The sequence below is a fragment of the Martes martes genome, assembly GCF_963455335.1.
Source record: "Martes martes genome assembly, chromosome: 5".
In the NCBI taxonomy this organism is placed as follows: Eukaryota; Metazoa; Chordata; class Mammalia; order Carnivora; family Mustelidae; genus Martes; species Martes martes.
The window spans coordinates 108,708,252-108,732,242 of NC_137892.1; the positions used below are offsets into that span (position 1 = coordinate 108,708,252).

Sequence of the window (23,991 nt, forward strand, 5' to 3'; positions counted from 1 at the left end):
GGTGAACGCCAGCTTGTGTTGAGGGAGGACTTGGGACTTGGGCCTTCCTAAGGCTTTTATCAAGAAAGAAGAGAAGTGTTCACGGGCCACAGCTGGGAGATGGCATGTGCCACTCTGCATGGCAGGAGACTCAGGGCCAGCTGTCTCTCCTCTGCGCTGGCGAGCATGACCCCCTCACTCTGTCTGCTGCACTTACTTCCTGCTAACACTTCGGAGCTTCTTGGGCTCAGAAGCTGTGGGTGAGTGGCAGCCTGTCACAGCCACAGACAAACTGTGCAGGACCGGCGGGGTGGAGCCTCACAGCTCTGGTGGGAACGTACACGTACACACCCACACTCACACACACACACACACACACACACACACACACAACCACATTCTAATTTTTTTTCTGACTAAAAATCAGAAGTGCGTCTTTGATATGACTCACTGACAACGGCACGGCATCTTGCTAAAAATGTACAACTTTCACCTAATCTCAAGAAAACATCAGACCAACCCACATCGAGGGACATACTGAAAAACACCTGATCAGTACTCTTCTAAATGAATGAGGTCATGAAACACAAGGAGAAGGCTGAGGACCCTTCACAGACTGGAGTGGACAAAGGAGACATGACAACTAAATACAATGTGGGATCTGGACCAGAAAAAAAAAGGAGCAACTTCAGGAAAAAAAAAAAAAGTCTGTAAATTAGTCAATAATAGCAAATAACAGTGTTAATATCCTCATTTCAGTGACTGAAGTATGATCATTTAAAATGCTGACATTAGGTGACTTCTGTACGGGAGCTGTGTGTACTATTTTTGCAACCCGTGTGCAAGTCTGAAAGGATTTCAGTATTTAAAAAAAAAAACCTTAAAACATGGGGGGTAGTTAAAATAGGATTTATTTCATATCGTTGATATGAGAAAGGATAAGATGGTATGTTTTAAGTACTTCATGCAATGTCTGGTAGATGCTGAATATTAAATAACTATTAGTTGTTATTTAAAAACAGTCTAAAGTGGAGGCTTAACTCATGAGTAACTCAGGTGCTAATCATTACATTTACTCACTCGAAGCTTGTACCGTTAAATCTGCGTGCCTATTTTTTCTGGTTTCTCACTTCATCACACAGGGGTAGTTAGCGATTTTTGCTACTCTGAGGAGCCAGTATTTAGAAAATGAGGTGTTCAAGGCTTGAATCTGTCTAGAAGCCAGGCTGTTGCACGTGGGCTCAGGTCCACTTTTGGGATTCTTGATGTGAAAAAGTGTGTGAGAAGCTGACTCGGCTTGAATGTTCATGACTGAAAATTTTCCTCTCTTGACAGGTCAAAGGTGGCACTAACATCTACTTTTTGCAATTGATAAGTTTTTTCTTTTTAAATTTTGGATTTTCACATTGTTCCTTTTGGAAGGAATTTATCTATGTAAACATACTGAGTTGACTTAAAGAAATATGTTAAGTACATAATAATACAAGTTGCTCATGAATTGGGCAAAATCATAAAGGCGGCACGTGAAAAAAGTTCAGGAAATAAAGGCTTGGAATATTTCCCAATATTGTTGTTAATGAAGGAGCTTAAACTGTGTCCATTTCAAAAATACTAAGGACGAAAGATGGCTAGGGTAAAGACGCAATTTACTTCTAATACTCTAAAGGCAACTTTGCCAAAAATAAAGAGGGAGACAAGGAGAAAACAATTTTATTCTTTAAAACTTCAATTCTGTCCACTGTAGGCATCAAGAGCGAAATTAAAATATGCAACAAGTTCAAAGGCTGATTTCAGGAACAGCTCCTGAGTATGCAGGAGTAACTACTCTTAACAGCCGCTCAATATTTGTTTCGCAAGGATCAATTATATACCATGGCTAATGCACCCTCGGAGTGTGCACCCAGCCACAGTACAGGTGGTGAATGCAAAACACACACCGAGAGTCCTTTTAAGCAGCTAAATGCACACGCCATTACAGATCCATAATGCAGAATGGACGCCCATCTGCAAATGGATTTAGAGCGAGGAGTTCTTAAATGGCTGAGGTACTTAGGGCTGAAAGGCCAATAACTGGATGGGCTGTCAGAGCCCACATGGTTTTTAGGATTAATAATACATTGACGTGTGTCAGTGTTAATACACATTTACAGCTCACAGGCCACGCAGCAGAGGGTTCAGCCCATTTGCAGCCACATGCGAAAGGACCATTCCGTCCTTCCTCTCATTAATGCCTTTGCTCCTAGGAAGATTAGATAGCGCAAGAAAGGCCATTCGAACGATCCTGAGGTTTTCCCTCCTTTGCAGCGTGCTCCAGCAAGGGCGCTCAGCACGGTGACGCACCGTGTCAGCCACCTTCCCTCCCATCCTGGTGCCTCAGAGGCTGACTGGGCAAAGCACTCAAGGGTAGGAGCTCCAGCTCCAAGGTCTACCTGGGGAGGTGTCCGCATGCCATTAGAGTGTGCAGAGGCGACAGTCTGGTGGCTTCTAGCTCTCTTTTCCTTCTAGTTTCTCTTTTTCCTGGCGAGTTTACCAAAGCATTTGCATTATTTTGTGATAGAAGATAGGTCCATACATGGTATCGTTTAGGAATTAGTCTCATGCACGTGCAACCGAATCCAGAACTTCATGCCCAGGAAGTCCCATTCGCTCACCAGTCAGCACTCAGAAAGCTGGGGATCGCCCATCTTTGAAACACCGAGAATAACTGAAATGCAGTTTTCTCCAGCAACTGTGGTGAGCGTGGGAAAGAGGAGTGGCACGGTTCAGCATGTACAGAGTTGCTTTATCAACAACTGCCTCTCTCTCAGAGCATCAAGGCAGGATGGTCTTTTAAAGGTGAGCACATAAAACTATTATATAAATATGTAAATAAATAGAATGTGATATACATAAATAAAGATGGTAAATATGAACCCTTTGAGGGAACACAACATATTCTGCTAAGAGCTTTGGGTGTTTTCCCCTCATCCCATGCTCACAAAGGATGTGTAAAGGAACCCCCCACTTTTCCAGAGGAGGAAATAGAGACTCAGACATGTTAGATCCTTGGCTCCAGATCACACAGACCCTCAAGTGGCAGAGGTGGGATTCAACACAGGAGTGCCTGGCCCTCCAGCAAGGGCCCTGAACCTCTCCCTCACTGCTTCTCAGACTGGGGTGTGACCTACTGGTGGGTGAGGAATCAATATAGTTGGTTTCCCCTGGAGCTTCTAAGCTCTGCTCTCTACTACGTTTGCCTCTAATAGAGCCCCCTGAAGGTTATGCTCAAGGTCTCCTGCAAGCTAGGTATGCAGCCCCTAAGTCCCTGTTCTTGCAAGAGTCATTTTCTCTTATATTACCTTTCCCCCAAGAATCCCAGGGCCCCAGCAATTCTGTGCAAAGGAGTGTAGATAAATTAATAACACAATTTAAAACCGATTCCTTCAAGATAAATAGCGCTTCCTAGATTAAGAGTGTAGCTGGCCAGAATGAATGAAATTTACTAACCCTGAGATGCTTAATCTTCCATTACATAGAATTTAATGATTATAAGAAAGGAGTGATGGTAACTCACTTTTGCTTTTACAGGAATCCAACCATCTCATTTTTAGCAAATCTTTCTTCTCAGCACACCTCGGTGCCAGGATAACCTCCCTGCTCTTATAGGTATATTGGCCAATTGTCATATATTAAAGCCTGCTTGTTGCTCAAGGGTTGGGCCTTCTAGCATGCATGAGCTTCCAGGCTGTCGCAGTAGAATCTCGCAGGGAAGCTTCTTTGGTGCCCCCTCGCCCTCCCCCTCAGAGAAGCCTATGCATTGTTTTCCAACCGTAGCAGGGAAATAGTGGCAAGTACCTTTAGCACAGTCTGCTCCTAGAAATCCTGGGAAGCAGTGACACAGCCCAGACACACATTCGCCATTCCCGTGGCAGTTACGTGGACAGTCCTGCACTGAATCTGAAAAAGAGAGAAACTTAGCAACTACCTTTTCTTCTGCTTGCTGATGAAGCAATGTCATCGTCAACCGCCCACCATTTTTGAAGACCGGTGGGAGTAAACCCCCAATACCCACAGGGCACTGGCAGGAACATGAGGGAGCAAAGGGAATGGGAAATTAAGGGGACCAGGACAACTTGGAGAATGCGTGGAAGTAACCACCGCTCTCTATTTGACCAGCATCTGGGCAGGGATGCAGGGTAAGTACTGCTGCAACTTCTGCTCTTCCAAAAGAAACAACTTGTTTGGGTTTAAAAATCTTAAAGTTCCCATGTCTGAATGTTGACAAGTTTAAAGCATCGTGAGTGCTGGTCCCTTCCCACCAAGCCCCTCCAATATCAAATTCTCAGTCTGAGATTTGGTCTGACATGTGTGATACTGAGCCTTTAGCCTCAGGTGCAGGGGATGAGTCTCCAAATGACAGTGGATGTTTCTGATCTCAGGTTTGTGGAGTAGAAAAAATTCTTGCTTTCAGGAAAGAAAAATCCAAATGTGTAAGACTGACCAATGGAGGCATGATTTGGGGTACATTAAGTAGTAGGTTTTAGGCTGTGCAAAAGTCCTTTTGGGCTGACCTTTTCTACATCTTATTTTTCATGAAAATCAATTAGTTCCCATTTGTTCTAACCTGCATAGCCATCTTATTTCATGATTTACCTTTCTCTGTGTACTCTCAAGTCATCACTTCAAAGGGATCATTTAGGGACCTTTTTCATGTTGATTTGGGTCTATACAGACACAGGCATATTCTTTTAAAATTATTATTCTCATTTTTTGCCTTAAATTAAAACAAACACATTCAGAATTTCAGGCTCCAAATTACTAAGATGATGAAAAGAAAAATCCAAGCCACTCTGCCCAGGCTGTGTGACCTTTACACAGCCCTGGGGAGTTGGGGTCATTGACTCAGTGATGTTGGCTGAAAGACTATCAAGTCAGATGGCTTCTAATGGAGCAACCTGAGAGCGGTGAATTTCCTCCCCTTAAACTGGATTTCCCATTTATTCCCACTCTGTACTGAAAAACCAAACCTTGCATATATTGCTTTCTTTCCACAGTGTTTCCTTTCTCGGCTCTCTTCTTCCAGAACCAAGCAGTAGTTGGATTCTTGTATTCTGAGGAGAATCCAGTGAGTGTATCTGCTTCTTCAAAATCAGGTAGGACTCTAGCAGGCCAATTTATTTAGTGTTTATCAATTAACACTTCGGGCTGAAAGTCCTTGAGGTTGGCTCTACAGGTGGACTGAGAAACATCCAAGTGGCTACTGATTTCCACCTATTCATCGTGCATTCATTCATTCAAGACGCTTTAGGTTGAATCATGAAACAGTTGCTTGGGCAGGCCAAAAATCAGCAATTTCACATGGTTTTAGGAGACCATTCTCCATGTTTCCAATTCCCCATTCATGTTTCTCAATGTCTTGTGAGCTAAGACACCGACTGCCTTAGTTGTGGACTATCTTTTCAAGGTTGTCTGCATAGTGAACCACATTGGAGGACAGAAACGGTGTCCATCTCCAGAGCAGAGGACAGGTTTGCTTACTCTCCAGTGTAATAAAGATATTATCTTACTCTAGTGCAAAGAACAGGCAGGCTCACCGTCGACTCTGAGAAACTCAGGTGTAATAAACTCAGGATTTCCCCTCTGTAATGCAATCCATTGCATGTGTCGGTACTAGCTGACCCTGTTGATGTTGCCCTGTGGGGACTGGGGCTTGAGGGACTGGCACATTTACCAGAATCTAGATATTGCCTTTCTCTGAGTAATAAAGGCCCTTGTCTTTGACCCAGGAGTCTCATGTCTTCTGATAATATCTATGAAATTGTGGCAGGCTGACATATTAGCTTACAATTAGGGTGAGCTCTCAGAACTGTCACAGTTCCTGATGTATGGCTCACTTTATTAACTAGAAACCTATTATTTGCAAGGCACTGTAGCAGGCATTGGTGAATACAAGCAGATAGGCGAGTTCTCTGGCCTCATAGAATTTTCACTGTCATAGACAATACAGGCTGATATATATATTGATTCTGTGACCAATGGAAACAAATAGTTTTAAACATAGAAACGGCACTGTCTAACTTGCATTTTAAGAAGTCCCCCCTACAGCGAATTAGAGCTTGCTTCTTCCTAGACCAGCATCTAGGTCTGGGGATGGTTTGGTGGAAACGGACATCTGTGAGCTCAGACCTCCCTGTTCCCAAACCTAACATCTTCAGAGACAAAGCAGCAGAGGCTGAGGGAGCTCTTTACCCACCAGAGTCTCACAGAGAGGGAGCGAGCTCTTTGCATGGGCTCTTTGTGGGGATGGAAAGCCTCTCTTGCCCTTTAGCTGAGGTATTTATCCTTCGATGTCAGTTTAGGAAATATGTACTTTCTGGGCACCTTCCTTCCCCACTTTCCCTCAGTCAGGAAGGGTTTTGTACCCCTTCTCCATGCTCTTGTAATTCTTATGGTTGCCTTTTCATGTATCTGTCTTCTTCTATCAGGCTCCATGAGGAAGAGACCTGATCTGAATCATTCACTGAGGTATTCTCAACGCTTGGCACACAGCAGGCCCTTGGTAAACAGCTGTCACTGTGTGTGTGTGTGTGTGTGTGTGTGTGTGTATGTGTGTGTGTATGCAGGTAGGGTAGGAGAATCCCAAATAAGCAAAAAATGTGACAAAGATGATTTTTCATTGCATTCTCCCAGCATTTCTACAGTTTTTGAGAGAAAGAACAATCCCACGGGCTGGCTGAACTGAGCAAGGGACCCGCCCTTCCGGTGGCCATGTTATCAGTTTTCCTTTCTGTCACCCTGGTTTAGGTTTTCTTGAGGAAACAATGGCAGGTGCTGAGAGGCAGCCCAGGAAATGGGGTTTTTACGCAGGCGGAGGGCGGCCTCCACGACACCCGCACCGTGCTTCAAATATGCCGCTCTGTTGTCCCCTGAGATGAAACTCATTTCTGAAAGCAGCCTGCTTCTCTCCAAAACACATCAAAAGACTTCCCCGAGTCAAAGGTATATTTAGCGTGATCGCTGGTTGACACCCGTCTAACATTTTTCCTTCTGTTTCACATCACAGGGGCTTTTGGCGCTCCTGGCTGCTCTTGATGGAGAACGTTCTGATAATAGATATGTGTGGGAGAACCTCTGAACCAAATAAAACACTGTTCTTTTCCCTGCATTTCAGGCCAATTACTATCATTGCTCTATCAAGATGTCTGCCCAATTATTAGGCCGATTACCTTTGACTTTCTCTTTGAGTTACAGTCCAGACGAGAGAAATCCTCTGGGGAGAACCACTATTCCCATCTCTGAATGAGCGTAATGGCCTGGGGGAAGGGCATCTCACTACTGCAACGTCTGTGTCTATGTGGATGGAGGAGATGGAGGGCTGAAGCCGTTATTAGATAATCTGGCCCCCAGAAAACTTGTTGAGCAGGGGAAAAGGCATTTATTTGGCGGGAATCCAGAGCAATCCAGTGGTTAAGCACAATTCTCTGGAGAGTTTGGATGCTGACTCCACTCCCCCGATTACCACGTGTGACCTTGGACAAGTTGTTTAACTTCTCTCAGTCTTGACTTCTCAAGTAGAAAACAGAGTCCTGGGAGTACCTCCCTCATGTAACTACTCTGTGGGTTTGCCAGCCTCGTCCCCACAGAGGGCACAAGCCAGAGGCTGGCCCCCGGTCCGTGCAGCATAAATGTGTGGTGGGTGGTGGTTGTCGTTGGTGTCATTATCCATCTCACTGGGTCCTTGTAGACTCCAACTAAGCCAGCTGCTGTTTATGGCGTGGGCTCTTAAGGATGTGCTAAGACTTTTCAGTTAAATACAAGGTGACAAAAAGGATGTCATTTCTCATCATGTTCTTAAACTAAAGACTGCTTTTAATCTCAACATCTCAAACTAATTTTTTTTTCCTTTTGTGAGTTGATTTTTAATCCTTTTTGCTTTCTTTCCCTCGTGGATCCATGATCTGCTTCTGGAAATTTTCTATAACCATGGAAGATGTTTTCCAGTGGCTTCCATGATACAAAGTTTATGACATTAGTTGGGAGCAGGGGTTGGGAAACTTTCACTGTAAAGGGACAGAAGGTAAATATTTAGGATTTGCTAGCCAAGCTGTCTCCATTGCAGCTACTCAGCTCTGTTGTTTTAGCTGCCATAGACGATATGTCAGCAGATGAACATGGCTGGGCTCCAGAAAAACTTTATTTATAAGAACAGGCAGAGGGCCAGACTTAGCCCATGGGCTATAGTGTGCCAAGCCCCTGCCTTTGTATATTTGGCCAGTTCTGATAGGATCAAGTTTTCCTTGGCAGAGGGAATGAGGGTTAACTTTAACACTACGGTCACTACCAGATCCTGATTTTAGACCATTTGAAAGTTGTGGCTGCTGATAAAAAAGTGCGCCCTGAATTTTAACTTGGCTTCCCTAGCTCTTTCAAGAATCGAGGAACCCCTCAGAGAAATCCGTGAGACCAGTAAAGAAGTTCTGAGGATCTGGTCAATAGGAAAATAGCTGTACACGATATGCTCCTAAACATCCATCTGCTCTCATTCGGTGGCGACCCGCGCCATGGCAGATGTGTTCCAGATGTAAAGTCACGTCATCCTTCCTGTCAGGGATGTGGTCCTTTTCACAGAGGAAGCTGAGGTTCCAGGAGGTAAGTGACTTTCCCAGTTAGGATGTGGGACAGAAGAGCTGGGATTTGATCCTCTCTCAGCAGGTCTCTCCTCGTTACACCACTCCTTCGGTGAACCTTGAGATCCACAACCCAACCCTGTGGGGACGATATGCCCAGAGGCCCAGAAGCCCATCCATTCCTACCATGTCCACATCCTGGGACTCAGAGGGACCGAGTTTTCTGAGTCTCAGTGGATTTTTCTGTGAAGTGTGTCTAACACGCCGCCCCAACTCATGGACATTCTACCCAGGATCTGTTATCCTCATCAGGATAAAAACCTAATGACAACATAAATTGAATGAAAGTATCTGCGGCTTATGTGATTGTTAAAATTCTTAAGGTTTGCTTTAGAAAACTTCATAAAATCCTCTCAAACTAATGGCCCTTTCAGGAGTTTGTATGCACATATAAGAGGAAATTTTGAATAAAAGCATTGCTTCTCTTTTAATAGCTAATAAAAAACAGGGCTAAAACATGCCAAAAATGACAAGTGTTTAATTAAAACATTTTGAGATTTACCTACTTGGGAACAAAGATGATTTTTTCCTTATGTCTATATCCTTTTCTTGATTTATTTTTATGTGTGTCTTTTTTTTTTTTTAACTTTTGATTTTAAGCTTTCCTGGATTTTCAGAGAAATTCTGAGCTGATGTGAATGGTCTGTATTTATTGGCTCTACTGCATATTTAGAGTTTTATATACCGTATGTTATTTAATTCCTACAATTAGCTCTATGCGGTGGGTACTAGTTAGTTCTTTTTTACTGTGAGGAACCTGAAGCTTACAAAAATCCACTGATTTGCATAGTTTGTGTGGTCAGGACTTGAGCCAGCCTGTCTGACCCAAGCTCTTTACCACAACTGGATCCTGTAAGTAGTCTCCCTATTTTAATCTGGGCTAGTTTTAGGTGGAAAATACCATGAGGCTTAAATAAAGGATTCTGGTCTGGTTTCCTACACAGTAGAAACTACATTGGAAGATGATTTTCTGTGGAAAAACCTAGAACGTTTCCATTCTTCCCTTGGTGGCATTATCACTGAGACCTCATACCTACCTAAGACGACAGTGTTGAAGGAAACCATCTCTTTGTCTTTGCCATCATTGTAGAAGGCCAGGTGCCACAGGCCCACGTCCAGGTACTGTACAAACACGGCTTCATTCTGCACCAGGGTCTGTATGCTCCGGCGTTCCCTGGGTGACTCAACCACACTCCACTTCTCCTTCCCATCCAAACGCTCCATGAAGTCATACTAGAATAAGAAGAGAGAGAACCCCATGTGTGAAAGAGGTGACAGACCTGGTCCCATGGCTAGCAGCTTCCCCTCCCACCCCATTAGTTAGCTAAAAAATACTTTTGAGCACATTTTACTGTGAGCTCATCCAGTAAAAAAGAAGAGTCAGAAAAGTTGTAACAATAAGTCACCATTTATTATGCTTATAATTATTGCTAATAGTTTTATTACTATAGGCACAATCCCTTTTCTGCTGTTTGAAATCCAAAATGCTTTAAAGCCAAAACTTTTATGTTTTCTCTCGTGTGTGTGAGAGAGACAGAGAAAGAGAGGGAGGGAGGGAGGGAGGTTATTGTTCCAATCTCCACTGGGGTGTTATATAATACCTAGTATATGCCAAGTATAACTTTCCTGGAAGTCCCAAAATTCTGGATTCCAAAAATCATCTGGCTTGGCAAGAGTTTCAGATAAGGAATTACAGACCTGTGTTACCAGCTATCATTTACTGATCATCTACTGGGGGAAGGAGGCATAGCAGATTAGTTAAGAATGAGGGTTGTGGGGGAGCCTGGGTCGCTCAGTTGGTTAAGCGGCTGGCTTCGACTCAGGTCATGATCCCAGGTCCTGGAATCGAGCCCCACGTTGGGCTCCTTGCTGAGTGGGGAGCCTGTTTCGCCTCTGTCTGCCATTCCCCCTGTTTGAGCTTGCTGTCTTCCTCTCTCTCCCTCTCCCTCTCTCTCTCCCTTTCTGTCAAATAAATAAATAAAAATCTTTAAAAAAAGAATGAGGGTTGTGTCTACTATGTTGTACATATGAAACTAATATAACACTGTATGTCAACTATACTTTAATTAAAAAAAAAGAATGAGATCTGTGCAGCTAGACTAACTGGGAGAGAATGTCTCACTTATTAGCTCTACCTATCTGTGCCTCAGTTTCCCCATTTGCAAAACAGAAAATAATAGTACCTATGTTACAGGTTGTTGTGAGAAATAAGATAATACTTGGAACAGTGCCTGGCACAGAGCAAACACAAAATATGTGTTAGCTAGCAATCATCATCACTGCCATCATTTCATTCTACTCTTGCAAAAACCCTAAAGATAAGTACTCTTTGTATCTCATTTTGCAGATGAGAAAACTGAGGTGCAGAGAAGCCAAACAACTTGTCAAAAGTCACACAGCAACTAAGTGGCCAAGCAAAAACTTAGACCTAGCTCTCTCAGATAAACCAGCAATTAAATGTGAAATTCTGTTTCAGTGGAAAGTGGGCTCCTAACTAGAAGGGATCAATGAGAGACAGAGTAGCCAATGAAGGCTACCAAGATGAGGAGAATGGAGGGACCCAGTGTGACCCAAGAGATTGGCAAAATCTGCTGGTGGGTCAGTGGGAGCCACTGACGATCTCTGAGCAGTGACTGATGCAACGAAAGGACTGTTTTGAGGAATTCATTTGCAGACAGGATACAGCAGAGGGGAAATGAAAAGAACCAGGAAGACCAGTTGGGGAGTGATTATAGAAGCTCAAGTATGACATGACAGGGGTCTTGATCAGGACAGTCAGTGAGGAGAGGAGACAACTTTGGAGGAATATTTTTAAGAAAGCCCACCCCTTGACCGTGGGCTGGACAGAGGGGATGAGGGAAAAGGCAGAGGACACTAATGTCTCTTACTTGTCGACAAGAAAATCAATAAAATCCCTGTAGAAATGGGCTAATCTTGTGAACTCTTTCAAAATCACTACATGGAAAAGTCAGTTGCACTGTGACTTCCAGAGAACATTCAAAGCACAGGTCTGTAGCAGATAAAAACCACCACTGTGGGATTAAGCTCTCTCACCACTTCCCCTCCATAAAAAGGATTTTATAGGTTACAGACGTTGACTATAACCTCTTTGGTGAACTTCATAGAATTAAACTCCAGGAATCTATTAATGCGACTTCCCCATGATCAGAATTGCCAGTTTTTCCCATCTGAAACGTGATCATTGAAAACAAAGAATCTGTAATCCGAAGTGCAAAGGCTTTACCATCAGACAAAGGTGGGTTTGAATTCTGACTGCTACTTGCTATTGTTTGAAGTTGGGTCAATCAACTTTTAGCCTCTTCCTGGTTTGCATACTAGGCAATAATACTCGATTTTTGGAGATGTTCTAAGGATGACATGACATAATGCTTCGGGCAGTGCCTGGAAGGTACTAACCATGTTACTAAGTACCTCCAGACTATGAATTACTTATTTGCAAATCGGAACGATCAGAGAAGAGAAGAACATGGTTCCAGTTTTTCCATCTGGGGGTGGCAGACAGCTGCTTAGGAAGTGGAAATTTCCTCATCTCTTAGAAAACGAGTATTTGTTTTTTAGCTTTCCTCTACCCCATATCCCACTGGTCACGGGTGTCTTTATGGGATAAAAGAAATGATACACAGTGATACATCAAACCAGTGCTGCTTTTGGAGACCTTTGTAACCAAAGCATTTGTTTCTTAGCAACCTCGTAAATGCCCAACTACCCAGACCCACGTCTACAAATTGCTGTCAGCCAGAGGAATGAGCGTTAACTTCCTTGGTGCTTAGGTGAGAAGAATATACTTCATTTGGGGTCCAGAAAATCACCCCCATGAGAAAAGCTGGGGGATGGTGATTACTTGTGTGGGGTCATTGCTCATTATTAATTTGGACATCAGTCATCTCTCGCTGAACTGGCCGGCTGGCCAAGAACAGAAATGACTTAGAACCAGCAGCAGCGCTCACTGTCCAACCAATCAAATGGCTCTGGGCAAAGGTATTGTCAGAGGAGAGAGAAGACATCTATTTTGGCTGGCTCGTCCAAGTCACTCCAAAGCAGCATTGGAGGGCAGTTTTCATTAAAGAAAGACTCTGCAAGCCAGGAGCTGTCAAACAGGGTATGGGGACATGCCGGTGTGAAACAATAGTGTCCAAGTGCCTCAATCTTCTACCCTTTAACGTGCTTTTCTTTTCTTTTCTTTTTAATTTGACAAAGTAGGCAGAGATCACAAGTAGGTAGAGAGGCAGGCAGAGAGAGAGAGAGAGGAGGAAGCAGGCTCCCCACTGAGCAGAGAGCCTGATGCGGGGCTCGATCCCAAGACTCTGGGATCATGACCCGAGCCGAAGGCAGAGGCTTTAACCCACTGAGCCACCCAGGCGCCCCTGTGCTTTGCTTTTCTCAAAACACTCGTCATTCTCTACACTGATATGATCTGTTTTTATGTGTATTGTCAGTCTACTGAGAAGAATGTAACCTTCAGGAGGGCAGGGGTTTTGCCCGCATGGCAGAATGGTTAAGCACTTCAGATCTGGGGCCCCTGGGTGGCTCAGTTGGTTAAGCATCTGCCTTCAGCTTAGGTCATGATCCTAGGTTCCTGGAATGAGCCTCCTATCAGACTCCCCGCTGAGCAGGGAGCCTGCTTTTCCCTCTCCCTCTGGCCCTCCCCCTGCTTGTCCACTCATGTGCTCTCGTTCTCACTCACTGTCAAATAAATTAAAAACTTGGGGGGGAAAAAAAAGACTTCAGAGCTGGAATCCCAGCACTGCCACTTACTTCTTGCCACACTTGCAAAAGCTATTTCAGTTCTCTGTGCCTCAGTCTCCTCATCCTTAAAATGGGGACAATAATCACATTTCTGTCAAAACAATCGTAAGGATTGAGTGAATCAATTCATGTGAAGTGCTTAGAATTGCACTTTGTGTGCAGTGAACAAGCCCTCAAGGTGTGAGCTACCGTTATCATAATTCACTGCCATCCCTCATTTATCTCAAGCAGAGTCTGGTCAGTAAATATTAAATATCAAATGAATAAAATACTAAATTCATAAATAAATTCCACGAAAAAGAAAAAAAAAATGGAATATGGTCCACCTTTAGTCTCTAATAATAATCACTTGCACTCCCTAATGTGCTTTCTTTCATGGAAGAGGAAGGGGTAGCGTTACTGTCTGGGAGGCTGAATCAGGCAGCAGCCGGTGCAGAATACGCCTATGATGGGACGTTGTGGTGTTTGCACATTCCCATATATTAAGATTTGAGAGGTGACTTTATAAGGCCGTAATGACATCACCTTTCCAATTCTCAGTGGGGTGCTGTACAATGCCTGCTTTCTTCCCTTGTTCCTTCTTTTGTCTTCCCTTCCCACTTTGATACTGTTTCTTAGTGTCCTCTGTGGGAGTGATGGCTGATCCTTGTCCATATCAGGGTCTCACTCTCTTCCAGGCTCCTTGCTGCCAGGAGGGAGCACGTGGTAGTGTTCAGTCAATGGAACGTAAATAGTGGGATGAGCTCCTTCTTCTAGACCCTGCCGTAGAATATCCGGTACAACCTCCTACTGCTTTCTCTCCATCCCTCTCTGCCTCTGGAAGGTGCTGAAACAGCCGTCAAGCCCACAATGGGAGAGCCACAAGACAAGAATGGCCTGGATTCTAGCATGAGCCCTTGGAAAAAGGCTGAAATTATGACACGAGCAAGCAGTGAACATTTCTTAAATGGAGCCACTGAAATGTTGAGACTACCTTGTTCAGCATAGCCCTCAAGAGATCTCTGGATGTCATGCTTCTCTTTCTTCCTAGTTCACTTGCCAAGAGCATGGAAGTTTCCAGCATACTTGCCATGGAGTCAAGCCCCAGTCTATTATGTGTGGGGTGTCTGTTTACCCCTGTTTGCCCAGGGGTGTCCTACTTGACACCTCTTGTTCCTCCTTTCACTCCAGAAAGTGCTCCGGTCTGGGATATATGTTCCCCGACTCGCAGATGAACAGGTGATGAGCAGTGTCATGGAGCATCACTGAGGGCCGCTGTAACCTTGGGAAAGGTTGGAGGCTAGAAACACGAGGTGGATCAGTGCAGCCAACTGCAGACATGGCCTTCTAGGGCAGGGAGTGTGGGAGCTCAGGAAGAAGCCTGTTTGCAGGGAGGCCATCTGGTCCAGGAGAGCCTCTGCTCTCTCGGATTCCTAGACTGCAGTCTGGCCAGCTTGCTTGGCAGCCTGGCTGACACTAGAAGGAGGCCATTTTCCAATGGCACAGGCCCTGGCCAGAGTTTCTTTTTCATGTCCCAGCACTGGGGATGGATAACTCAGGCTTAGTACCAGGGACATCTGTCTCCTCTGTTCCCAGATCCCATCACGCTCAATCCTGGATACAGGGATGCTCAGGAGAATGTGCTGGGCTTGGACGACTGAGAGGTTGCTCCATAGCACATTCTATCTAAGATTTCTGCCGAAGCCCTGGAAGAGAGGAGGGGGCTCATGACCAGATCCCAGCAGGGAATGGATGTGTGCACGGGCTGGCTGCGGGAGGAAGTCTGTCTCTCAAGGCAGCTCGTCTCTCTTGACTCGGCAGTAAAGCCACCAAGGAGGTGAGAGCGCAAGAACCCAAAATAAACACCCCCCACCCCCAGTTCTCTCTTTTTCCCTGGCATTTGAAAAATAACCTGTGTTGGCACGCAACGTGAGGACTGTGTCTTTGAGTCATCAGTCATACTGAGTGCGGCAGGAAAATGCAACTTTTACGAGCACTTGAGAGGCAAAAAAAATAAACCACAGCAAATATTTGACCGATCCAATTATAAATCTACCCCACTTCTTGGCAGAGACCAAGGAGGAATGGTAATTAAGATAACTTAGTGGGTTTGCAGGAGGAGCTGCAGGAAAGAGCAAAGGAGCCTGGACCATTGAGCTGGGCCTGTCACTCCCCCAGAAGGGAGAGCATTCACGGGCATGGAGTATACCGCCAACAGATGCTTCTGGAAGCCACACTGATACACACCTGCCAAGGAGGGCAAGGTTAAAGACAGACTCATTGCCCTTCAGAAAGATGTTATTACCGGGTCCACGACCCTGAGAAGGGGGGAAATAACTTGATCGCCATTTGGAACTTCTGCTTGCTGAGGGTCGATGTGGACGGGAAAAACAATAAATGGTGACATTTCCCATGGACGGCCTGCTGCTCCCGTGCCCCGTGCTGGCGGCATCCCTGGTCCCAGCTCAGATGTGGATTCTACCTCTAACGGCAAGGCGTGCTCGGCAGGGGAGCAGCACATGTGAGCGAGGGCTGCTTGAAGCCACATTACCACAGGGTCTCGGGTCACATCCAGGGACGACTAGCATCAGCGGGGCACTCATGGGGGCCTGTTCATCTTCTGCCTCCAGCCAGGCTTGTGGCAAAGAGAGCCCGGCCGATTCCTCATTAAAGCTCAGCACACTTTCTTTTCTCTCCTTCAAAGAGGCTGATGGCTAAGGGGGGTGTGCAAGGATGAGAGCAGCAGGGCCGTGCTCCAGCGGGGGCTGGCTTCCCTTCAGGCGGCCTGTCTGCGTTGTTCGGGATACCAGCTCGGGTCCGACTTAGAGCGTTCGAGTCACTGAACTAGATGCCGCTAGGCCCAGCTGCGTGCACTGCTGGGACTGCTTGTCCACCAGCTAGGAGAATGGGCCCCTAGGTTCCAGACAGGAGACGGCACCTGGATCTGCAGATCATAACAAGGCGTTTTGCAAGACCCCACCATAAGGACTGAGCAGACGGAAGACAGAGAGGACCCAAGCACAGTTCTGAAAAACAAGGAATGGGGGAGAACACGCCTGCAAGGATGGGATCCCTGATTCTTCCATTCCACCTCCTCCTGCACAGCAGCGGGAAAAGTCATCATCAAAAATACGGAGCATCTATTATTTTTCTGGGCACTTGTTATGTGCCAGGCATGAGGGCAAGTGCTGACATATGTTATCTCTTTCCATCCTCCCGGAAACCTGATTTGCATCCCCATTTCTCAGGAGAGAGTAATGGCTGTGACAGAAGTAAAGTAACATACCCAGGGCCATTGATGGTAGTCAGTGGCCAAGCACAGACTTGAACTTGGATTTGTGTGAGTCTTAACAACTATAGGAGGTCAGTTCAAATTTCCTAAGAATCCGGCTGCCTCTGCCAGCAGATCCAGTGGCTGGCCTGCTGTGTAAGTCTCCTAAGGATGCTGCTGAACAGAGAAAGGGGAGGAAGGCAGAGCCCAGCCGTGCTAGGGCCAGACTTGGAACCAGGCTGGACACCTGAGGACAAGGCGATGTCCCACTGTGGTAGATGGAAAAGGGTGCCAGGAAGATGGGGATGGCTTTGCTGGCTGTTGGCCCTCCCTGGTCTAAAAACTCCCTTTGCCTACCTCCAAACTTCTCTGTTCTTGTATTCGGGCCACCCCATTCTTCTCTGTTCCTGACACTTGCCAAACTCATCCCAGCCTCGGGGGTCGGGCATGAGGTAGCCTCTCTGCCTGGCCTTCTCTTCCTCCTGATCTCACACCTGCCTGCTGCTTGTCAATCCTGCCTCTGCCCGAGCACGGCCACTTCAGAGTGGACATCCATGATTCTCGATTCAAATGCCTTGACCACTGCTTATCTCTCTCCTCAGCAAAGACGCATCCCTCTTTAAAAACACACAATTTGTTATGTTTTGCTTGGTAGTCCATCTCCTCCTTCTTGGACACAAACCTCTGCTAGAGTGGGAGACTTGTCTGTTTTACTCAACACAGATCCCCAGTGCCTGGCATACGGCTGGGGCTCAACAGAGGTCTTGACTGACTGAATGAAAACGTGTCGGCTCAAGGGGAATGGTACTCGAGTAGAGTCTATACCAACACAGTGGGGTTTTGGTGACAGGACCCCTGAGAAGATGTAAACTCCACAGGAAAGATTTTAGGACATTTTAGTCAACGCTCTGCCGTTTTGCAGTGTTTTTGTTTGCTAACTGTTCAGATGACATCACGAGGGCACATTCAATGAGGCCGGGCACTGTTCTAGGAGATTCACATGTACCACCTTATTGAGTGCTTCCAACAGTCCTACTGAATAGGACTTCTTGCCCCACTTTGCATATGCGGAAACTGAGGCACGGGGAGGTTACTTAACTGGGTCAGGGTTGGTAAGTGGTGGAGCTGAGATCTACATGCAGGGAGTCAGCTTCACAGAGCATTCCATTACCCTACTGCGTGGGGTACCCTAGGCTGCCTAGGGTGGCAATCAGGTGGCTGGTACATGGTGTTGGCCAGCCTCCCTCATCTGGAGGGAGCAAGGCGTTATTCTCCTGTTCCCTGGGATGAAGAAAGTGTACTATGGGTCAAGGGCAGGAAGACCTTTGATGACACAATGGGGCTCCCAAAGAAGACTGCAGAGCCTCTAGCAGAAGAAGTAGGGGTGTAAACAGAAACATATTTGGCATAAACAACTTGTTTCATTATTTGAATCCCATGTCTTTGGCCCAGAGCATCTGTTTCCTCTCATGAAGTTGCTGTGCTAAGACAAAAATTAGGGTGTCTATGGGTTACGAGGTACCTGCCCATGTGTAATGAGATGGAACAATTTTACTAATCTCTTTGGGGGAAACAGCCCTTTAACAAACTGTTCAGCATAGAAATTAAGAAACCAAGGAACATGGGTGTGGGTGACAATATCCTCAAGAGACAAAGGAAGAATTCGGTTGGGTATGAGAAATGGAGCTAGAGGGAGGTATAGGGAATGGAGGGTAGAACAATAAGGTGTTGGGGACTCCCCAGGCCACAGGGCAGCCTCCTCCTGTGACTCCCTCCTTACACACCCAAATCCAAGGAAAGAAGAAAATGAAGGGGAGATGTGGCCAAATATCTTATGGAAACCAGCGAGGACAGTGAGCACCATTCTTGGATGTCACAGGGCAGGCAAGTGAGGAATAAGCCACAGGAATTCAGAGTCATAGGTGGGCTCACAGGGTGCAGACACACTTAGACAGGCATGGCTGGGCTAACATCTGGTTTCACCTGGAAGGCCTAAAGATCTCTAGATTGGGGTTCACAGAAGAGATCTGAAGCATAGCTCACAAGCTTGTGCCTTGCCCAGGCCTTATGTTACAAAGGGAAATGAATGTAAAAATACCTGTGTATTCAATAGACACCGAGCACTGACTATGTGCCTGGCTATGCTCTGGACACTGGGGCTCCAGCAGTGAGTCCTGTGGACAAGGTTCCAACTCTCCAGGGGATGACATTGCCATGGGGGAAAAGAATGCCAGGGAGTGATGAGCGCTTTGAACAAAACAGAAAGCAAATCAAAGACAACCCAAATGCCCATCAACAAGTAATGGACAAACAAATTACAGTCTATCCATACAATTGGAAATCTACTCAGCAACAAAAGGAATGAGCCACTGATACCACAATGTGGGTGAATCTCACAGATATTAGGCTGAATGAGAGGCCAGAAACAAAAGAGCACAGGGTTCACTATTCATGAAACTCTAGAGAAGACAAATTTCATCTCTACAGAAAGCAAGAAAGGTGGGCTCAGAGGAGGTAGGCATGGGGCACAGGGGGCTTCTGAGCGGTGGTAGTCTTCTAGATCACGACTCTGGTGGGGCTTACTCACACAGATAAGGTTTTCACATTGTGAGAATCAAACTGTACACTTAAAATGTGTACCTTGGGTAGCTTGTAAATTACACCTAAACTGATGTGAGATCAAGAAAGCAGTCTGTGATAACATATAAAGGAGTGTCCAGTTTTGAACTCCCTTGTTGGGAAAGGACTGAGGGCATGGTGTTTGGGCAGAGGCCTGGCAAAGGCAAGGAAGGAGCCATAGGATTACCTGGCAGAGAAACATTCCAGAAGGAGAGAACGGCCAATGCAAATGCTCTGAGACGGTGAGTCTGGCATGACTGGGGGGAGAGCAGGAGGGCCAGAGCAGTGGAGTGGAGGGAGTGAGGGGGAGATGGCTGGCTGGCCAGCGGGCAGAGGTTTGGTGACTGAATTGCCATCAGACATTTACCGAGCACCTACGATGGACAAGCACGGCTGTGTTGCCGGCAGGCACCCCTACAGTCTTTGCCCTCCCAGGGCGCACATTTCAGAACAATTTCAGGTTTTCCTTTTAGTGTGATGGGAGGCTGGTGGAAGAGGAGAGAATGAGTGCTCTGACAGTTATAAAAGTTGAGACTAGAGCTTTCTTTGTAATAAGAAGAGAACTTCTCTTGGTGTGTTCACCATGCCTGGTTCCCACGAGGACCCTCTTGGCTTGGCAGTGGTTTTGGTGGTTTGCTGGCTGAAGATAAGCAGATTAAGTGTTCTGCCAATTCTCCTTTCCCCCATGTGTCAAGCCTAAAATGGTAGTTTTCAGGTTTCAAATGAGGATGTTTTGAATGTCTCTGGTATTGGGTGGGGTGACATATGGGGGTGGGGGGAGGATGAAAATGAATATAAATGGATTAATTACCACTACTAAAGGATAATATGGTGAGCATCTCAGCAGGCCTCCCATGTAGCTCTTCCAGAGTGGGTTGCCAAGGGAAACAGGGAAAAATCCCTAAACAATGAGGCCAGGGCAAGGCAGGGACAATGCACTTCCTGGTGGCTGGCACTCCCTGGGATTTCTTGGAGGGGTCTTAAGGTCACTGTCCACCAGCCCCATGGGGCAGGACCAGCTCTGACTTGTCCATTGCTGCCGTTGAGACACGGCACATAGTAGGTGCTCAGCTAATGTTGGTGGAATCCAATATTACGGCCTACCGTTGGCAGAATGATGGCTCTATTGGAAGACAGGATCTCCCTGGGAGACTGTTAAACCTTTCACATGAAATTTTTGAGAACAGGGAGAAACAGTTGAAAACTCGAAGTCCTGATCTCCTATTTTCAAGACCTTCCCTCAGTACCTATTCCCTCCCATAAAGGTGACTCTGAGCTTCATGGTATGGGGCCACTTCTTCCTTTGATTTAACATGCATTCCTGGCTGGGCTGTGTACACGGCTGCAAGCGTGCAACCACTCCACACAGGGCCAAGCCTCAAAACCGCCAGAGGGGTCATCCTCCTCGGTCACTCCTGGTCTTGTAAGAACCAGTGCAGGGAGGAAAAGCTATATCCTTGTTGGCAAGCAATGGCTGAAGAAAAGCACAGCTTCTAAAAAGAGAATAATCATCATGGGAAGCTTCAACACAGCGCACACAACAAGGGATATCTTCGCTGTCTTTTGCTTGGAAAGATCTTCCACTCCTTTTCCTCTTCCTTTATCTGCTTAACCTGCCTTCCAAGAGTCTGCTTGTCTAGCATCTCCTCCGGGAAGCTCTCCTCAAATCCTGCACAGGTTATATCAGGTGGCCTATTTTTACGCTGTTAAACCTCCTGTATCCAATTCTTTAAGAATCGTCATAGCTAACGTTTAATTAGTTATCGTACAAGGAGCAAGCACAAAGTCCATAAATGATATATGGCATTGATTCAGGAAACATACAAGAGAGGAGTGCTAGCAGGAGGCCCGCTGTCCACCCTCTCCCATCCCATGGGGAGCTGTGCTTGGACTGGACATGGCAGGATGCAGAGCACATTGTGCCCCCGGAGAGGTACCCCGACCCCCTGCTACCTCACATATTTACAGGACGATCGAGAGGGTGACAGGAATCACTTGGCCACATTGGAAGACCCTGATCTTTGCAGTCTGGCTTAAGGGTTGGAGGAGGACCAGCTAAAACTTAGTTTGCGTGCCTGCGCTGCTTTCTGCCAGAAGCTTTACCATTCTCCCTGCAGATACCGAGGGTTGCTCAGGTACCTGTGAGTGAGCTGTAAGCGTTGTAGCCGTCAGACTGACTGACTGATGGATCTCTGCAGGGTGCTCACTATTTGCTAGGCATTATCTCATTTATACTCACAACAACCTGATGACGTATAGTCCTCACTTCATGGATGGTGAAACTGAATCTAGACAGGCTTGGATATAAACATTCAGCTACTACAGAGCAGAGATAAGATTCAAGATTCAATAAAATTCGATTGGCCCAGAGCAGGCCAATTCCAGAGTTGACACTCTGGAATGTGCACCTGGTTGCGCATCTCACAGGCCTCCCTATGTCATGCTGCCATTGTCACTCAACATGTCAGGTCTCCATCTCCTTAAAGTAGGGCCAATGCTTTTCATCTCTGTATCCCCACTATAGGCATTCAATGAACATTTGTTGAATGCATGGATGGATTGATTTCATACTTTGTCTTCCCACAAGCTCATGCCCTGATCATGCTGTCTTTCGATCCAACCCTGGAGAGGCGTAGGAGGTATTGCTCTGAAGACCAACTGAGCCACAACACAGAGGTCAAGTTCAGTGAAATTGATGAATACCTCAAGGCTATTCCGGAAGGTGCAAAACCTCTCCCATAAGGCCAGGAAAATGGAGGTTTTACTTCTCAGTGCCTTGCTGAGGTGAGTTCTTATTTATTGCACATCCCCATCTAATGGTCTTTAGCCAACGGCTTATCAAAAATGTCACATTTGGCTCCTCGCCCTCCCAAGATCAATAGGAGGGTCTTATGTGGGTTGGTTGTGAAAATGAATCAAATCCCTGAAGAGAAGGAGAGAACTGGGAATGTGTCCAGTCACAAAATGGCTTCCTAAGCACCAAAGAGGAACAGAATCCCAGACACCAGGCAGCTTCTCTCAGGGCACGGTCTCAGTCTTCCCAGGCAGCAGCATGACCTTGGGCAAGTTACTTCGGCCCTCTGAATCTCCACTCTCCAATCCCTAGGCCAGCGATAATAAAGGCACCTACCTCTGAGGGCCATTAGGAGTCGGGCCAGGCTCATGGTAAGCAATCACTGTCAGCTATTCTTATGCCTATTATTATTGTTATAAAAGCTTGACATACTGTAAATCTTTTGTGCTAGCAATTCCACTCTTAAGAATTCATCATAAGGAAATTATTAAAAAAATACTAACATAAACCTGCAAAGATGTTTTCTATAGTAGGATTATAATGCTGAAAAAAGGAGATTGGTTCCAAAAATTTTTAATCTTTAGAATGGACTATTTATGAAGCATTTGCGATGAGTTTAGGGAAGAATATTCAGATATAGAAAGATGTTCCCTACCTATCTTTATGTAAAGAATCAGGGTAGAAATTGCATGTATGGTATAATCCTATACTTGTAAAAACGATTGCTACATGTGAACAGAAAACTGTTGGGAAAACATACTAAAAATGTTTTCGATGTTTCCTAGCATCAACATATATTATTTTTATAATGAGAAAAACATGAATAAAGGTTATCGTTTTAAAAAATTGAAATTTGTATTGTTTGTTTGGGGGCTTGTGTTATAGATGCTTTGAAAAACATGGTACAGTAGCTTCTATCATTCCTTTTTTCTTTTCCTTTTTTTTTTATTTCTATGTGCCGGCACAGTTCCAAGTGCCTAATAAAAATTACCTCATTTAAACCTCACAGCAGTGCTACAAATGTGTGGTATTACTGTCCCCATTTTATAGATGAGGTAATGGAGGCACAGAGAGGCTGAATGACTTGGCCAAGACCACGCAGCTTCGAAGTACTAGAGGTTGAAGTTCAAGACCAGGCAGTCTGGACTGGTCCATACATTTCTGCCCATGCTTGTCTGTGTTGGGAACAGCAGCATCGGCATTCTGCAGAATGTTTACTTAAGCTTTATTTTTATCTGTTTATTTACATATTTTGAAAATTATATTTAAATCCCCAAACTGACTTGATATCTACGATAGGATCAATTATCTGAGCATATTTGGACTTAATAAAAGGCCACTTAAAATGAATGCCCTTAACAAATGGGAACAGAGTTAGGACTTTATCTTGAAGAATGAAGCTCTAATTAAGAACAAATTATTTTCATCTCAGACTTAGGAAAATTCAGGTTATATTAGGAACTATAGTCTAATTGTTCGAATGCACATTTAGTTTTCATCCATACACAAAAATGCGACGGCAAACATTTCATTGTCTCTCAGCTGTATCGATTGCAAAACACATCCTGGTCTCAGGGATGTCAAAGACGAGCATTATGAGCGTCTCCAAATCGATGGAACACTCGAGAACAATGCAGCATCACTTGAGCTCGACCGGTGGAGCACAGTCAAAAGGGATGCTTCTGTAAACACACTGGACATCTCTGTCAGATGTCCTAGGACCTCTCTTGATGTTATTATAATCCCCCTCTCGGAAGGGTCGATTTCGTCACCTCGTTACTTCTTGCCGCTGCATATTTCTCTGCGTTACCTCAGTAGGAGCCCTGTGTCCCAAGGCTTCCTCTGGCACTTCGAGGCAGATCTCGGGCACCACTGTCACTGATTTAATGAAATTCCAGTCTGTGCATGAGCTGTAA

The 23,991-nt window shown here is 45.5% G+C and overlaps 1 protein-coding gene across 1 annotated transcript in view; it reads right to left on the reverse strand.

Annotated features, from left to right (window-relative positions):
* The window catches only part of TENM2 (teneurin transmembrane protein 2), a 1,113,787-nt gene that overhangs the window by 168,941 nt on the left and 920,855 nt on the right, over window positions 1–23,991 (reverse strand). The window contains exons 10-11 of the mRNA XM_080804500.1: window positions 9,683–9,878; window positions 3,814–3,915 (exon numbers count right to left, since the gene is read on the reverse strand). Of these exons, the coding sequence (XP_080660626.1) occupies window positions 3,814–3,915; window positions 9,683–9,878 (298 nt within the window). The remainder of the gene's footprint in view (window positions 1–3,813; window positions 3,916–9,682; window positions 9,879–23,991) is intronic.